General features: G+C 39.9%; 1 protein-coding gene across 1 annotated transcript; it reads right to left on the bottom strand.

Annotated features, from left to right (window-relative positions):
- Positions 1-807: 807 nt before the first annotated feature.
- On the bottom strand, positions 808-9,098 carry LOC128270550 (uncharacterized). The gene is made up of 3 exons (XM_053007960.1): positions 9,075-9,098; positions 6,603-7,311; positions 808-1,514 (listed from the first exon to the last, which is right to left on the bottom strand). The coding sequence occupies exons 1-3, from the start codon at positions 9,096-9,098 to the stop codon at positions 808-810; spliced, it is 1,440 nt and encodes a 479-aa protein (XP_052863920.1).
- Positions 9,099-18,402: the final 9,304 nt, after the last annotated feature.

Raw genomic sequence — 18,402 nt, 5'->3', positions numbered from 1 at the left:
AAACATATACTGCGTTAGATGCGTAATGACAGTAGCTGTCAAACACATATTTCATTTCAAAAATATTCGTTATACTTAGTGAGCAGTGCCATGTATTGTAAAACCGCACGAATTAACACCTAGACCTAATAATTACTTCCACTTTCGAATGTTGTGTGTTCTTTATAGTCACTACAGATGTTTATTCAGCTATCGTTTTTAATGTTTCGTGTGTAAAGTTTTTTACGCATACTAAAAGTATCAAACAGTGATAAATAATTCTGATAAATAACACAACTCATATCGCCTTATGGCGCATCTTTATTTGTAGAGTCCTAGTGATTTCCATGCTAAGAGTTGTGTAGAACATTTATGCATCATGTCTGCTGTTAAAAGATAAATCTCCTTTAAAAATGGTTTTGAAAAATATAAAAAACTATCCTTGTTGTGTTTGATAAACCTTATCTTTGTCTTTAAATAAACAACTGTTGCTTTCTTTATTGAATAATTTGATGACTTGTGCTGTACACGGATATTTTTACTTGGTAATTATACCATTAATTTTGTGAGTTATTTTGGTGTATTGTACGTCGTGGAATGAATTACATTTGTAGCTAGTAACACTAAACAATGGCTGATAGATTGTCAGAGTATTAGAATCATGTCTGCACCTGACATCACCATTTAGGACTTTTCTTCTTTTGATTAAGCGAGTCAAAGATAGAAGAATCTTCTTACATTATTTTTACATATTCAAATACGCAGCTTCACACAATACATGTATCATAACACTAGTTGACTTTGTTTTTAATTAATCTAACAGGTATATTAGGGAGAAAATCCAACGTTGGATGTCTTTTCTATTGCGTCTGTTTTGGCCATAGCCGGTTTTCCAGGATCATCCGATGGTCTGGAGGTCTGCTCGATAGTTTTCGAGTGTTCAATAGAAGGATCGCTCCTTTTAAATATGAGTTTTTCTTCTTTTCTTGCAAAGAAGGTATCTTTACGGTCCCAATCATGAACTTGGTGGTGATCGTGATGGTCGTGATGGTCTGGTGACGGGAACCACTCGGATATCCACACGGGCTTCCAGATTTTTTTCCACGCAGGGAGCCATATTTCTTTATAATCAGGGACCCAAATTTGTTTCCATGCTTCTTTCCATTCAAGTTTTTTGTCTGGGACCCACGCTAGTTTTTTACTCGGTTTCCAAATTTGTACCCAAGCGGCCTTCCATTCCAGTTTTTTGTCTGGCACCCATATCTGTTTCTTTTCCGTTCTCCAAATTTGTTTCCAAGCTTCTTTCCACGCAAGCTTTTTATCTTCTATCCATATTTGTTTTTTGGCCGAATGCCAAATTTGCTTCCATGCGGCTTTCCATTCGAGCTTTTTGTCTGTGCGCCAAATTTGCTTTTGTTCGGTTTTCCAGATTTTTTTCCATCCCGCTTTCCATACAAGTTTCTTTTTCCACAAATCGTGGCTCGTGTACTCCCAACCGTGTTCGTCCTTTCCGAGATACTTTTCGCCCGGTATGCCTATTGTAGTGTAGAACAGAATAAAAAAAATGTGTTAATGTTAAGTTACGATACGATACGATACGTTCAATAAAGTCAGTCTATAACCAGCCACCACAGTGTCAAGATATAATAGTGGCGACGAGGATAAAGTCAAAAAGTCGAAGTCAAGTCAGCTTCGTCAAGTCAAGTCAAGGAAAGTTAAAGGTTGCGATACAGGAGTGAGTTAGGCAGAAGTCATAGAGTCATCGTGTAACGGGCGCGCATTGGAGTTTGAGATTGATTGCGGTGCCTGCGTGAGTGTGATTAGCGTCAAAACGTATAAGGATATATTTAAAACCAATCTGCTGTTACCATTACAGCCTCGAGACATACTGTGAATCGGATAGGTCGGATAGCTGTAAACTTGGAAAACCGAGTAAACGGAAGAAAAAATAAACTATGGTTGGTCGTCATACCAACCGAGAGGGAGTCTCACCGCTAATGGGAAGAGACTAGTTAGATGGGAGTGTTAGTACCAACGCGATTATCAAAATGGGCAAGCCCCATAGTCGTAGTGCAGAGAAAAGACGGAAGATTACGTTTGTATCTAGATGGTAAAGCGCTACTAAACAAATGTTTATCGATGGAGCACTACCCGTTACCGTTAATCGAGGATATTTTCACAAAAATTTCGAACTGGCGCGTATTTTGTACAATATACTTAACGGTTGCATATTTGCAAGTGTCGCGAGAAATTTGTACCATAAATACACACAAGGGGTTTTATCAATACACGCGTATGCCGTTTGGCATACAATAAGTGCCGGCAAGTTCTGTATGAGGCACTCAAACCTTTGGTGTTGCAAGTGGATGCCATTATCAACACTGCCGGTGGTACAGCAAAATTATGCTCAAGTGCATAGAGGAGCGATAGCAGTCATATTTGTAATTAAAAAATTTCAAAAGTATCTATATGGAAGGAGATTTAAGTTAATGACGGATAACAGCGGAGTTAAAGAAATGTTTAATCCATCGAAAGGAACATCGTCAATTGCAGCGGCGAGACTTTGGGCGCAACGCTGGGCGCTATTTTTGTCAAACTATAATTATGAAATTGAACACAGGGCAGGCAAGTTCATGAATAATGTGGATGCAATGTCGCAATCGCCGTTGCCAGAAGAGTCAGATGAAGAAAATATCAGTCTAGTGATAAATGTGCTACACGAATGTTTGGAAGTTGATGTTTCACTCATAAAAAGCCATCAACGAAAGGACACCATACAGCACCAAATGCACCAAATACCATACAGTTCGAAAATGAGCATATTAGAAATGTTCCATAGCAACCACGAGCATGTCGTAAAAATCAAAATTAATGCTAGGAGATTTATTTGGTGGAAAGGGTTCGACAAAGAGGTAGCGAACTATGTGAATGCGTGTCAAGTTTGTCAGGTGCGTCAACCCGTCCCAAGGGAGATCGTCACCACAAAGTGGCCGTCATGTGATGAACCTTTTGAGCGGATACACCTAGATCTGTTTCATTGGGAGGCCCGAACTGATCATAGTAGACGCATATACTAAGTTTATAGATGTTTGCTTGCTGAATTTAGCAAGAGCTAATGACATCATAGAACAAATAGAGTCTTTTTTAGCGAACTTTGGGTTGCCGAAAGAAATAGTAACGGATAATGTTCCACCTTTTAATTCGGCAGCATTTGTTAATTTTGTGATGGAGAGTGGGATAGAGTTGAAGAAAACACCACCGTACCATCCGCAGTCCAATGGGCTAGCGGAACGAGGAGTGCGGGCTGTGAAGGATGTGCTTAAACAGTTCATGTTGGACGCGAGGTACCAGACATTGTCATTGAATAGGAAGGTAAACAAGTTCTTGCTCCAGTATAGAAATTCACCGTCCGCCGTGACTAAGGAGCCACCCAGTCATAGAATTTTCAAGTTTACTCCCCGTACGGTGTTAAGTAAACTTAAACCGTTGAATCATCCGGATAAAAACAATTTGCAAACAGTAAACGCTCAATTTAGGCAGGGAGACCGGGTGATGTACAGAAATCACTTCAAAGAGGTAGTACGCTGGATTCCGGCTAGTATATTGAAAAGAGTCAGTCCGACTTTATATCTAATTCTGATACAAGGGAATGCCCAACTAGTCCACCAGAAACAGTTGCGTCAAGTCGAGGTTCATTCCCATTTTCCAAGCCAGGGTCATAGCTGTCCGTGTGGAGTGTCTAGTCTCCCATCGGGCGCCTCCCCAGGTGGCGGATAGGCGAAAGCCTCCCAAACTGGGTGGTACTGATGAAATGAAATAGTCAGGGCGGACCAAAACCTAGATTGGGCGGCAGGCTAACCTTCCCCCGTAAAACAACCACCGTTCAGGAACTTATATCAAAGCTTCGAATAGAACGGACTCAACGATCACGACCATGGAAACGCCTACCGAACGCCTCTTTAGGAACATGAAATGCAAAATCACTGAATAAAGCAGGAGCAGTGAAAGAACTGCTACACCACCTGGTTAAGTATAGAATTAATATACTAACCATCCAGGAGACATATTGGATTGAACAAGGAGTTGAAGATAGATCTGATTATACGTACTTCAAAAGCGGGAAACCTGCTGGGGTTAAAGAATTTGGAGTCGCATTTGATATATAGAAATGCCCAAGAATATCTGTTACATCATTTCGACCAGTAAACGAACGGATCTACATGATCCGCTTAAAAAGTAAGCACTATAATCTGTAAAAGTAAGTACGCACATGCCCCACAGAGGAAAAAGATGATAACACTAAGGAGGAATGCTACTCCTTATTAATCAACGCATACGACTCACTACCCGTCGGGGATGTCTAGATCATGATGGGTATTTTTAATGCTAAGGTAGGCAGAGAACTATTACATAGAGAAATAACAGGGGGGGGGGGGACAGTTTGCACGAAAATTCAATGGGCTACGTTTGATAGGCTTAGCAGCCAGTAGAAACATGATCATCAAATCTACTCAATTTCCCAGAAAAGATATACACAAGCAAACATGGGCGTCAACAGACGGAAGAACATTTAACCAGATCGATAATATTATAGTAGATAAGAGAATATCCAACAACATACTGAACGTGAAAAGCAGCAGAGGGGCAATTATCTCAGATCATTACTTGGTGAGATCACAATTTCGTTGCCAAATAGCATGAAACTATTATTATTCAAAAATAATCGGAGAGAGACACAAATCGAAAAACAAAGATTGGTTCGATCAGGAGTGCATAATAGCAGTTGACGTGAAAACAGCTGCATACACAAACTACCTACAGATACCAACTAGAGCTAAGATGGAAGCATATGGTAATATGCGAAGAACTGCCGACAGAGAGTTTCACACCTCGTACAATAATGTGTAAGGACGCAGAGGGAAATATCAGAGGAGATATGGCAAACATAAAAGAAAGATGGGTTGATTATTTCTCAGAATCACTAAACCCCAACTCCAAAACCGACATAACCCATCGGGAAACTACCATAAATAGGGACGAAAACTACGCAATCCCAACAGAAATAGAGGTAGGAACGGTCATAGCCCAACTCAAAAATAATAAAGCTGCTGGTATGGATGAGATATCCGGGGATTTACTCAAACACGGCGGTAACAATTTAGCCATCACGATGCACAAACTAATACTGAAAATCTGGACCACGGAATGCATACCCGAAGAATGGCGAAAGAGTATTATAACACCAGTATACCAGAAAGGAGACCGCCTGGACTGTACTAACTACAGAGGGATAGCTCTATTATGTGCGGCATACAAGGTGTGGGCCAAGGTGTTCGAGACCAATAGCGGAGACCATTATAGGTGACTTCAGACCGGGAAGATCAACAGCTGATCAAATATTTTGTGTCAAAAACATTCTCCAGAAATGCTGGGAAATGCTCTCCTATATTGTTCAATCTTGCCCTGGAACGAGTGATCCGCATAATTCCAGAGGACACAAAGGGGACACTCTGCACTAAATTGACACAGATAGTTGCATATGTGGATGACATTAATATTATGTCTCGATCACAAGCCACAGAGATCTTTCTGTTGAAAAGTGAGCCATTTCACCTCTGCTTGTGACAACCTTGGCACCTGTCAAATGCGATGATACAAATAAAGACACAACGGCTGTCTTGAGTCAGTCGGCTAACACCACTCGTCAAGTAAATTTTTAAAACTTTCTGCCACTGGACAGAGCTGCAGAACAGTCAGGTCTCAAAATAAACGAGGATAAAACAAAGGTCATATCGCAGTCCCGCAGACAGCGTCCTCAAACAAAAACAACACAACTGCCGATCACAATCTTGGGAATGTCGGAAATTTCGTGTACCTAGGGACCAACCTGGCGAGTCAAAAGACAGTGCCAACCGGAGACAGTGCACAGACAGGGCAAACTAAGACTGTACAAAACCATAATCCGCCCTGTCTTGTGCTATGGATCGGAGAACTGGGTCCTGACTCAGTCCCAAGAAAACAGATTAAATGCCTTCCAGAGAAAGATCCCCAGAAGAATACTAGGTCCAATGAACGATGGAGAGTACTGGAGGATTAGGCATAATAGAGAAATCTATGAAGTGTTTGATGAACCAGAGGTCTCCACCATGATGAAGAAACAAAAATTGCGATTGGCGGGCCATATTATACGGATGAATGAGGCAAAGATACCAAAAAAAAAACGCTATTGGGAACGATGCACGGCAGGATACCAAGAGCCCGATGGGAAGGCAACGGCCGTAAGGCCAGCAAGGACCTGCTCGGTTTAGGCGACTGGAGAGGCAGGGCAGCGTGCCGAGACAGCTGGAGAGGCACGATACAAGCGGCCATCGGGCCGAATCCGGCGTTCGCGCCAGCCATAGGGTCATAAGAAACGTACAAGAAGTGAGTCGCACTTACCCCGCCGTTCGAAGGTCGGACAGGTTGAAGGGCCAACCTGGTCGGTTAAGCCGGGAGAATGTAGTGTAGTACAGGATATAATAGTTGTGTTAGTGTTAAGTTACAATACGATACGATACGTTCAATAAAGTCAGTCTATAACCAGCCACCTATAGTCAGTCTATAACAGTGAACAGATATAATACCTATCTTCACCCATTCGGGATACCAATACTGTTTCCAAGCGGGGACCTGCACATTTTTAAAATCTGCAACTTGAATTTCCTTCCAAACGGGTTTCCAAATTTGTTTCCACGCAGCCACTTGAATATCCTTCCATGCGGGAACCTTGATAGGGACCCATATCGGTTTCCAAATTTTCTTCCAGTCAGCCACCTGAATTTCTTTCCATGCCGGGACTTGAATTTCCTTCCAAACGGGTTTCCAAATCTGTTTCCACGCAGGGACTTGAATATCCTTCCAAATAGGTATTTCCGTTGATACCCAAATCGGTTTCCAAATTTTTTTGAAGTCCGATTTCCATATTTGCTTTTTGCCAGGCTTCCAAATCTTTTTCCAGCCCTCTTTCCATATTAATTTTTTTTTCCAATAGCCCGGATCATGCTGATCTTCAAGGTGATGATGATGATGATGTGACTCGTCAAAGTTTTGGTGCAGATTGTCATCGTATTGACCGATGTGTGCTTCATGTTGAAGCAGCGGAATCGACTCTGGAACCTTATGTTCGTGATCGTCGAATGCTATGGGATCTGCAGGTGCTGGGTAGTCATATCCTATGCGCTTGTGAGCTGGTGTCGGATCGTTAGTGTTTTGTGTTTCTTTGGCTTTCTGATCGATGATGGCTTTCGGTGTTACCACAGGTGTATACAATATTACTATCAATGTGATAGTTAGCTGCAAGAGAGAATAAGAAACAGATGCCATGGAAAACCGTCACGTGGAAACATAATTGCTACGATTTAATTGTAAGTAGATGTATGAAATTGCCAGCATTGTTCATGACGAAACAATTAACCATTGACAATGCAACAATGCAATGTGTGCAACTGACAGCAACAAAGTGACCTCTAAGTTACAGGTAACATAAAATAAATAAGAGATTGAGAGTTTTCGTTACTCAATCGGAAGATGAAAGTGTTCGATGTTCACATGATGTTACAGTTGCATGGTGTTAAGGCTACGATTGAAAATCGGAAGCGGATGTAAACGGGTAGCGAAGTGTTGATCACCAGAGTAGTAAGTCGTGTACTATTGATTAGCAGGCTTATGGCACAACGAAGACATCAATACAACTACGGCATGAAGAGCCAATATGAGCCAATTGTATCGTACTAAGATGCACATATGAATGTGTTGAGCGGAGTGATTATCCTAACAGTGATAGTTGAAGATCAAAACGTATTACAAAATATGCAATACTTTCTAAATATTCGAACTATACTGTTTAACAAACACTGTCAGTGCTTAACAATATGACTAGGCTAAAATATAACTTGTTTCATTCGCCGAATTATGTAAGCAAGTACCATCGAGCGAACAGTGATGTGCTTGCTCAGAAGAAATCCTGTATATCGCCGAGCGTTAAGCAAACCGTGTGGGTGGTTATGAGCTACTTTTTGGATGACTGATTGAGTAACACACTGACTAGAAAGAAATGCAGCACTCACATTTAGTTTCGAGCAAATTATTGTAAATATCACACTTCTCTAAAACCTAACCTTGGTTCTGTGTTTGCATTTGCCCCTTTAGTAGTCGTCCGTATAGTAATACATCAAGAGTGACTAAGCCTGGTGGTATCGATTCACTTTCCTTGGCATAAGTCGTATATGCTTAGACATGTTTCAAGTTTAAGTATAACGGATCTACGTGACTTTTGTTTAAGACTGTGTTAATGAACCATGAATCAACTTAGCCACTTTCAACTTCAGACGCTCTCACAAAGCTAGAAATTTGATTGACAACAGCAAGCAAGACAGCTCTTCAAGCAAGCAACAAAGAAAAGTTAAATAGTAGTTTCTCATACACTCGTTTCTTCGTTGAATTCGAACCGCAAGGTTTTAAAAGTCGATTTTGATTGTATAAGATTTAATTTATTTTTAGAAAAGAAACAGGAACTATCACACTGCTGTTTTGGGCTCCTTTTTTAAGTTTTATACTGTTTTCAGTTTTTGTTTGAATCAACTAGAGAACCTTATTTGTTGCAACATTCAACTATGGAACTTTAGTTTTGTTCATCTAAGACTTTATACAATTTGGTAGGAGTTTTTGAACTTTAGAAAAGTCTCAAGACGAATTATATCAGCTGATTAGTTCAAAAGTCCGTCTTTTCGATTTCGCATGTGCACAAAGAATCTGCTTCCGGTTAAGTGAGGATAATATGAATTAACTATTTCCACTTTCCAAATGCTGTTCCATAAGGATTGTTGTGTACTTTTTATGGTCACTACAGATGTTCATTCTGTTGTTTTTTGTTCAATTACGCATCCACAGTTTAGTTTACTTAACGATTTACGATTAAACAACGATTGTACTAACGATACTAAGAAACAAACCACTTAGGCATTTCAAGATGTCTATCGATTGTTTCAAAACAACACTCTGATTGAACACTCATACAGCAGTTAGTTCTAAATTGTAAATAGTTGTATGTCACTAACCACGCGGTTCCATCGGGTTTTCATCCTTCCCGAAGAAGACGAGATGAACAGTGAAACTACTCGGAGCAGAGGTCTTCTTTTAGTTGCTGTTTCAAATTGACTGACAATTGTTTACATCCGTTCGCCGTATAATATATATAAACAATCGGTCACCCCTCCGAAAACGAGTCACGCGGAGAAATGAGAAAAAGCAGAACTACTTGCACTTTTACTCGTGCCGGTGACGATGCCTCCGATCGTCGGTGGGGGTTAATCTTTTGGCACGCATTCACCAAAGCTGAGGGGGGAGATGGTGATGGTAATGCTTTCTTTCCCTCGACTGCACGCATACCATTGACGATTTGGAATAGCTTTGGCAACAGCTTTGCCAACGAGATCTGCCTTCAAGAAAGCTTCCTCTTCAAAATACTTTTTCTACCGACAGCAGAGTGTAGCATTAGTGTGCATTACTCCAAATTTCTGCTCTTTAACTAGAACGGATAACTTCATTGTGCACAGCACTTTTCCACTTAACACTCAATGTAGAGTGCTGCATAATGTTTGTTCGAAAACAATTAGTAAAGCAGATTTAAAACAGCATTTGGTGAGCTTTACGAGCGATCAACGTTCAACGGATTTTAAGTAGGCTTAAAATGAAGTAATGGCATGTGTACTTTTTGGCTAGACGACGCCGTTGATTTGAACGTAATGAAAGGGAAGATTAGGTCTCAGATAAAAGCTGAAGGGTATTTTTTTTTTCTTCTGGTTTGTTGATTCTGGTTCTTAAATTCTAAAGTTTACTTTGGGTATAATACGGCTCTCCGTTGTAAGATTTAAAATACAAAAAAAATCTTTTGAAGAATAGAAACCAATGAGTATGTACACTTCAAAGATCATGAATGGAAGTTCCGCATTAATAAATGAGCAAAAGTAATTTCAAGTTCCGGGTCCGGTATGGTCAGATAGGTTCCGGTATGTTGGTCTTGTTATAAGAATATAGCGGACAGGCCCTTGAAATAGGACCTTGATCGCCATTCTTAGGGGTTACCATTATAACGAACGCACCCAATCGCGAACGGTGGCGGGATTCTCATTTTTCCCTAACATAAAGTCTGTGGAATGTTGGAACTGGCCATAGATCACTCACCATGAGAGAGCACTTCAAAAGGTGTTGGCTGGTTGTTTCCAAAATTACAATTTCTCTGTGTAAATCGAGCGAACAGTAGAACTACCAGCCGATAGATCATGGATTGCTGAAGGCCTTCGCTTCATTGAACTTGAAACAGGCTCTCCGTCGGGTCATGGCACTATGGCTGGCATTTTCCGGAAGTCCAGAAGGTCAACCCTGATCTGAAAACGATATGCGATGACAAGCCTTCGATGGCAATGGACGTGAACGCGATATTATTATTCCAATTACCATGATGATTGAGGATGTGACGATGTGACGATTGAAAGCTGAAACTAGGTCGGTCATATAGTGCGGATGTTGTGTAATTGGACCAATGTATTCAGAAAAGTAAATAGGTGTGTCGCCGATATCTTCACATGACTACGCGTGCAGTACAAACGGGAAGTTCAGAGAACTCGCGGAGACACAAGAAATAATAAAAAGAAAGGTGTTTAAGTAGGACAAGTTACGCAGTGAATCGACAGCCCACGCATACCTCAAGATCCACTACAGACAGGGGTTGGAGCGTTGGCACGAACTTGTACCAGAGACTTTCTTTCAATCCTATCACGTCACTACATGCTATATAAATCATGATTTTATTATTGTACTGTCTGCCACATCTTATGTGTAAAGCATCAATCAGTTTATTTATTCATATCTTAAGTTTTATTTATACAGTACTACATTGAAAACGACATTTAGGCATTTATATCGAATAAGTTTTTGTCACAATTTTGAAGTTGTTTCGGTTGTAAAAAGTAATACACTTAAGGTAATGGCAGTTGGATGAACGGAACACACGGCAAAACGTAGTTCCGAGTGGAAGGGAACACTTACGCCCTGGGACAAACGGCTGATGTAACATCGCAATAAATGGGAGACTAAAACGGATGAAAGGAAAAAGCGTGACTTCAGTCGTATGACATAACAGCTCAGTTGAGAGTAACTGGTTACGGGAAACCAGGACTCGTATCCGATCGCAAAGCGTAGATGTGAACTCTCGCAACTGATTCGCTTCTGGAGCACACATCCGTACCCTATTGCATCTAATGCTGGAGTACATTTAGGGAAACAAGAAACGAAGTTTGAGCGAAGCTTTGAAGAGGAAGAAGATTGAAAATCCTACACTATAAGCTGTGCGGTTTGTTGGCCTTTCACCGTTGGTCGTGCAACTATTTCGTATTCCGCTTGCTTATTTTCTGGAAAGGACATAGGTAGCAACAGTGAAAGAGCGTCAAGTAGTTATCAGATTGTTCTCACAAAAAAAATGGCCAAATAGGATATTATTATCAATCAGGTATACCATCCATAAATGTCAAAATAAATTAAACCACGGTTCGGTAATTCGGTTTCCTCTGTTCACATTTGGAAAATATGCTTAGTTACTTATCCGGCTACAATCGCCGGTCTTGGCTTGCAACAACAACATATTGAGAAAACATCGGGTTAAGACAATAAATTTCTCAGTAGTATTTCATGAGATCGCCCACATCAACAGTTATGCGCGATAGACATTCGCAGAAGATTAAATACGTTCATACAACACTTCCACTTCATGTTACTTTGTTATGCGAACAGCGGCGAACGGTAAAGCATTTATCTAACAAAGCAGAACTAAAGCGTGCACGGTGCACCAAACACATTGCATTCTGCTATTAACACATCCATGGATTACGTTTGGATGATTTATGGATCTATACATTAAATAAATATTGAAGAAATACTTCGCGTGCCTAAGTCTGTAAGTAAACTTCTACAATCTACACTATTCGGCGACCAACAGTGCTACACTGGACATTGTATATCGCCAAATCAACTTTATTTCGAATAAATGGTAAGAAAATTAGAATAATATGAGTACAAGCTGAGAGAATATTTGGTGTGAGTCCATGCGTAAATAGGAGTTTGGGTTACTTTCCCCGAAGGTGCCCTTCCCGTTTTAAACCCCTTACCTTGACTTCTTATTCCAGCAGCCTTTATTTCTAGCTTTGGTTGCTCCTCGTTGCCCGCTGTTGCTGTAATCTTCTAAGCTCTCCGGTCAGCTGTTAAAAATCTTGAAAAAATAAACATCATCATAATTATTCCGTATCCGTATTCCGTTCTTGGAGGTTGTTAAAAATATATCGTTTTTCATACATTTTTCGAGCATAGAGTTGTGGTTGAAATAGCTGTGTGTCCGCTAGGCTTGTTTTAAAAACACTCCTATGCATCAGGAGGCGCCTTGTCTCTATGAAATGACTATCCAAAATATATATACTTTATGTAAAATTTTTATCTTGTATTCGAGCAACCGTACATTCGATTGAGGTAGTGTTTCAGAATATACGTTTGTATAGAATTCTACCTTGTGCAATTTTCATACCTTTCGATGTGCAGTATGGGTAACTGAATATGTGTTTCTTCTATGGTATAAGCATTTTAAGGTAGTCATTCAAATTGTATTTCCAGTACTGTAAAGATTTGATAGAAAGGCTTAGGAATATCTTAATAATCATTAGCTGTCAGAAAGAAATGAACGCCGCAAAATTAGACACATATTGTAAAGATAAATATCCAAAACATTTGCTGGCTTTTAATTGTTTAAAAGTACCTTTTACGGTACATAAAGTACTGGCTCATGCTGCGGATATAACATAAAGTACTGGCTCGGGCTGCGGTTGTCTGGAAAAAGAAGCTTTAAAGAAGATAGAAGAAGAAAAAGAAGAAGAGGAAGTTAAGTTGAGGGTCCGGATGACCCATCAGAGAAGCAACAACACTCTGGCAATCGACGATGTTTTTGAATCCGTCGAAATAGATTAGTTTGATGGTGGTATCACAAGCGGTTTGCGTTCCGTTGGTACATTCAGCTCGTTGATTTCGCGCTCTTCGGGCAGTTTCCCAGTGTCCAGTTCCGTACTGTATTCGTTGAGACTCGAAAATACTGTTCCCACGTTCACGACGTTTTCCTTCAACTTTGATTTTCCGTGCACTGGCGGACGTTGCTTACGATTTTCCTCCATTCAAAGAGTCCGTTCCGCGTAGTCCTAGTAGCTGAGCTGCGCATAGCTCTAATCGCGCTATTGTATGTTTAGTGGTTAAATGCGTGACGTCACCGACCGCTGCTATTAATCGCTGTCGCCATCGTCATAAGACGTCTGTGAAGTCCTGTTGTATCGTAGGACCGACCTTTAACATGTCGTTAAGCGAATGACCATTGGATGTTTTGCACTTCCTTCCAACCAAAACAAAAAATCAACAAACCCGCAAAAAGAGACGAAAGAAGCTTCAAGCTCAAAGGCTCTATAATAAAACTAATAACAACAATAAGACAACCTTGCGATTACTAACCATACCCGTGAAAGGTTTTATCGTAGCGTTCTTCGTATCTTGGGTCACCAATTGTTCCCTGGTAGTTGCTGTACCCATCGTCCTCCTCATTCAATAATAAATATAACCTAGAATAAATAATCTTACTGTCCCACATCCCAATAACAATCTTAAACCATCGCATAAATAATCTTAATATCCTTTTGTCACATTTTGAATTTGAATGCAATAGTGCAAGATGTCTTTTTACTACATTATTTTTCTGTTCATTATCACCTGCTGAAAGTAAATTAAACACAGAAAACAGTACTAAATTTATCCTACGCTATCCCATTCTACGGAAAAATTACATAAAATAAACGGACATATTTTGTTTCGTCTGCAAACATCAAATTTCTGATAAAAATCTAGCCTTATGAGTGAAACTGGAGCGTCCTGTTGTAACGAACAGGTAGTAAATACGAACAGGTAAACAAACAAATTTGAATATTTGAATTTGACGTTTCGCTTCTTTTCCTTTTTTCCGCCAGAGGGCGCTGCAGTAGTTCCCGGACAGAAGTTTCTATAATTTTTCAGTTTGAAAAGTGCCATCTACCGAGAAAAACTTAAAATCATGTACTATAAACACAAAGAATTGCAGCATTGCAGGCGTTCACGATTATAGCAACTTATCCGCGATTATAGTATTATAGCAAGCAGCGCCCTCTGGCGGAAAAAGGAAAAAGAAGCGAAACGTCAAATTCAAATATTCAAATTTGTTTGTTTACCTGTTCGTATTTACTACCTGTTCGTTACAACAGGACGCTCCAGTTTCACTCATAAGGCTAGATTTTTATCAGAAATTTGATGTTTGCAGACGAAACAAAATATGTCCGTTTATTTTATGTAATTTTTCCGTAGAATGGGATAGCGTAGGATAAATTTAGTACTGTTTTCTGTGTTTAATTTACTTTCAGCAGGTGATAATGAACAGAAAAATAATGTAGCAAAAAGACAGTGTGACAGTGTATCTTGCACTATTGCACTCAATCAGACAGAAGACGAACAAATCGTTGCTTACAAATTATTCTCGAATGTCTCTGGAATCGGGCAGAACGCAAAGTTTTGGGTCATTTTTACTACAGCTAACTTACATACCGTAGATTACGGGTATTAAGACCCACCTTTTTTGCAAAAAAATTCAGTCTAAAATCCTGGGGGGGTCTTAATAGGTGTAGTCAGCGATTCGGCTTGCTGGATTAACCAGTTAATGCATGTAGCGGCATCATAAGCAACCTGACTCAAGCACTCGATCTGAATTCTATGAAGAAAAAGTGTTATCTTTCCACAAATTTGTCATCAATACCCGGCAACAGTTTAGCTTTGAATTGTCACAGATAGGCAATGGTCTAGGCGACCTGGCGGCCTGTTGAAGAAGAATTCTCTTTTGGTTTTTGATCAGTTTAGAGGGCATTTGACGGAAAAAGTAAAGCAAAAGGCTAAAGAACTGAGAACACAGTTAGCAGTCATTCCAGGTGGTCTCACAAGTCAATTGCAACCTCTTGATATCAGTATCAATAAACGTTTTAAGGCAAATATGAAGGAGGAGTGGACCAAATGGATGAGTGAATCTGATACAAACTTAACTCCATCAGGCCTGTTGAAGAGGCCAACAATCTCACAAGTCTGCCTGTGGGTGAAAACTTCATGGGATGCCATCAAGAAAGATGTTATCATCAAATCATTTAAAAAAGCAGTTTTCAATTAGTAATGCATTACATGACTCTGAAGATGATGCTATTTTTGCCCAAAGTGATTCCTCAGACACAGATGATGATGACATGGAAGAATTAACTAAAAAACTGGTTAATCAATGTTTGAAAACAGAAGATATGTTTGAGACTGAAGAATTTCATAACTTTTATGACGAATGAGTTATAAAAAAAGTCGTTAAAAATAAAAATAAAGTAATTTTGGTTTTTCTTAAATTTTTGATCTAAAAATGAGATGTTAATAGATGTAGGGTCTTAATACCCGTAATCTACGGTAATTACTATTGATTACTCAATGACGAAAAACAATTATTCGTGCAGGACATTTGAAAACCCTTTCAAACGGGTTAAGATATTTACCATTTGTTTGTAATCCTGGAATTTTTACGTAAATGTAATAACATTCTTGACAGTACAAGCCATAACCTCGATCCTAGGCTAACTAACAGAGAAAGCACGAATATTCAACGAAAACCATCAAATTGTTTTTGTTCTCGTATTCTCGTATTGAAGTTTCAACAACTGGTAAAAGTATGTATAAGACCACGAATTGTTTGTTTAGTGCCTGAAACTGCTTGGTACGTAAAATTGAACGTGTCATGCTCAAAACGTTCTAGCATTTACGCATAATAACTCTTTGGTCGGTATAGGATTTTAACTTTACATGAAAAATGAAGAGCAACAAAGTTTGTCGGTATAGTGTCGGTTTTCCCACTCGAAGCAGTTATTTCAGATGAGACGGTTTCCTCTACAAAGTTTTTCCAGCAGACAGTATTTACAATTACGTCGAAATTTTGCGGTTATGCAAGTGAAACGTAAATTTTAACATCGTATTCGCTTTCCACTTTCATTCATTTCATTTTCATCATCTTCTTTTTTCATCTAGTAGCCATCGCGGCCAGTATCAGCAATTACGCTTACCTCCGACTGCTCTGATCTGTGAAATACGCAACATGGAACCGCTTTTCTTTTCCGCACCATCTACAGTTCCGCGCCTCATGCGCTATCACAAAGTTTTTTTTTCGCGCCGCAGCAGCCGTCGTCATCCGGCGATCCGGCGTTGTTCGGTAAAAATATAGCTTCCCCCGGTTTTTTCTTCGACCATCGCGTTCAGCGTTCCCACCCGGTGGTTTCATTTCCTCTTCGCCCAATTGCGAATGTGGGAAAAACATGATGCGTTGCCCATATCGGCTGCGGTAGAGAAGTGAGGAGAGGAGATGAAGGGTGATCTTCTGCTATCTGGAAGGAAACACGATTCAACTAAGCTGAAACTAAATGGTGCATTTCCCGGTTTCCTAAGCACGCGGAATTGCAGCGCAGTATCATCGGCGGTGAACGGCAAAGGTGCTGTAATAGTTGGAGTCACCATTCCAAACGGTGACTGATGAAGAAGCAAACCTCGGTTGATGTTTGTTGCCTTTTAATGAAGCGTTTAATATAAATTCAACTTGACTTCGTCAAAGTTAATCGTTCGGTTGCGACCGGGTGCCGGTGGTTTTTCTTTTATTTTCCCCCGACTAACGCGGAACCGGAAGTTGTTCCATTTCTCATCGGAATGCCAGTTCCACACGTTGAAGCACGAATCCATTTTGTGCCGATAGCAGCAGTCGATGACGGTCGAAATGATAATTGAAATGGTTCGGTCATTCTGTGAAATAAAAAGGCATTCCAGCATTGACATTCATTGAAAGGTTTTGTTTTCCTCTTTTATTCGGCCAATGTTGTGTTGGACGCGCACTTGCCTGATGAAACCATAACTATTTACACAATTATTTACAAAGGTACGACGCGTGATTGCCTTTTCTGTTCCGGTTTCGTTGACCGGTGTCGAGTGAATGAGTTTTTATGTATGAAATTTTTCACTGGCAATAAAGGGTACAAGATGTGTAAAGCGTAATAAACCATTGAAGCACTGTTTAGTGCTTAATTCGAAGTATTTCTAATGTTTTCTACTAAGGTTTGGACAGCTTTTGTTCATATTAATAGATCAGTGTTTCAGTTCTGTGCTCTTTGAATTACACGGTGAGTGAGAGAAGCAACATCATTCGCTGCATCTAAGATACACATTGCTTGGGCAAATGTGTTCCATTACTTGGGATGCCTCATTTTGTATCAAACTCCCTCTTTTCGTGTTTCACAAGGTATGAGATGATTTTTTTTGAAAGTGTGGGAGAGCTGTTGCGTAAGCATCTACAAGAGATACAGTAATTGACCACCGATAAATGTGTAATCCCTAGCGCAAATGTAGTAAACTCCGAAAAGATAACTGATGGACTAAATCCATTACCAATGTAGACATGAATTCAGCTTCATTTGAATGTTACGTGGTTAATGATTGTACGCAGCAGTCGGTTTCCACTTCATTTGTTCACATTACCTTCAGATTTTTGTATGTAGAATGTACATTCACCAAATCACTCTTCTAATCCAATGAAATATTGGCTCCAATGCGAACCCTGGAAATTTTGGTACTTGAACAGAAAAAAAATGTTTATACCCTTCTATAGCACCATTCTACACAAAAACATTCTGCAAACAGTCTTTGCTAGTATGCCTCAATAAAAGCTTCCCCTTTTAATTGAAAGCTGAAAAACCAACAATATTTTCTTCTCACCAACCGACCAGACGTACGAAAGGGAAGTATTATTACGCAGCTGACTCAATAGCAAAGACTTGCCGGTTACAAGATACACACCAGAGATCGGGCCGGATCTCTGAAAACAAACGGGAATTGGAAGTGCTGGCATGTACGACTTCTGTGGGAATGCTTCAATGCGGGTCGTCATTAACAAGATGAAGATGATGTAACACCCTATAAAAGTACAGTTAATGTCCAAGCAATCTTCAGGAAGATGTAGTTAAAACGCAATAGCCAAAGCTAGGGAAGCTACGAAACGTAAAAGAGACAACCCGTTTCAAGTGTTACGCAAGAAAGTACCCTTTTACACTTAGTGTCGAACGGTGGGAAATAATTGCAGTGAAAAACTAAACGTAAGAAGCACAAAACTACTCAATGGCAGGAGCCGTAACAAAAAAATAAAATGGGAATGAAAGAAAAGGGCAACATAACGACAAACGAAAACATTCTACTACAAACTAAATTAGAAAGATTTTCCGA

Source organism: Anopheles cruzii, chromosome 3, assembly GCF_943734635.1.
Source record: "Anopheles cruzii chromosome 3, idAnoCruzAS_RS32_06, whole genome shotgun sequence".
NCBI lineage: Eukaryota > Metazoa > Arthropoda > Insecta > Diptera > Culicidae > Anopheles > Anopheles cruzii.
The sequence above is the reverse complement of the archived record's forward strand: the minus strand, read 5'-3'. Positions and strand labels throughout refer to the sequence as shown.

Excerpts from the sequence above, each read along its gene's own strand:
- LOC128270550 (XM_053007960.1), bottom strand. The coding sequence starts at position 9,098 with ATGAAAACCCGATGGAACCGCGTG. Across the intron at positions 7,312-9,074 it reads AAACCCGATGGAACCGCGTG|CTAACTATCACATTGATAGT; the intron begins GTTAGTGACATA and ends TCTCTCTTGCAG. Across the intron at positions 1,515-6,602 it reads TCCCGAATGGGTGAAGATAG|GCATACCGGGCGAAAAGTAT; the intron begins GTATTATATCTG and ends ACACTACAATAG.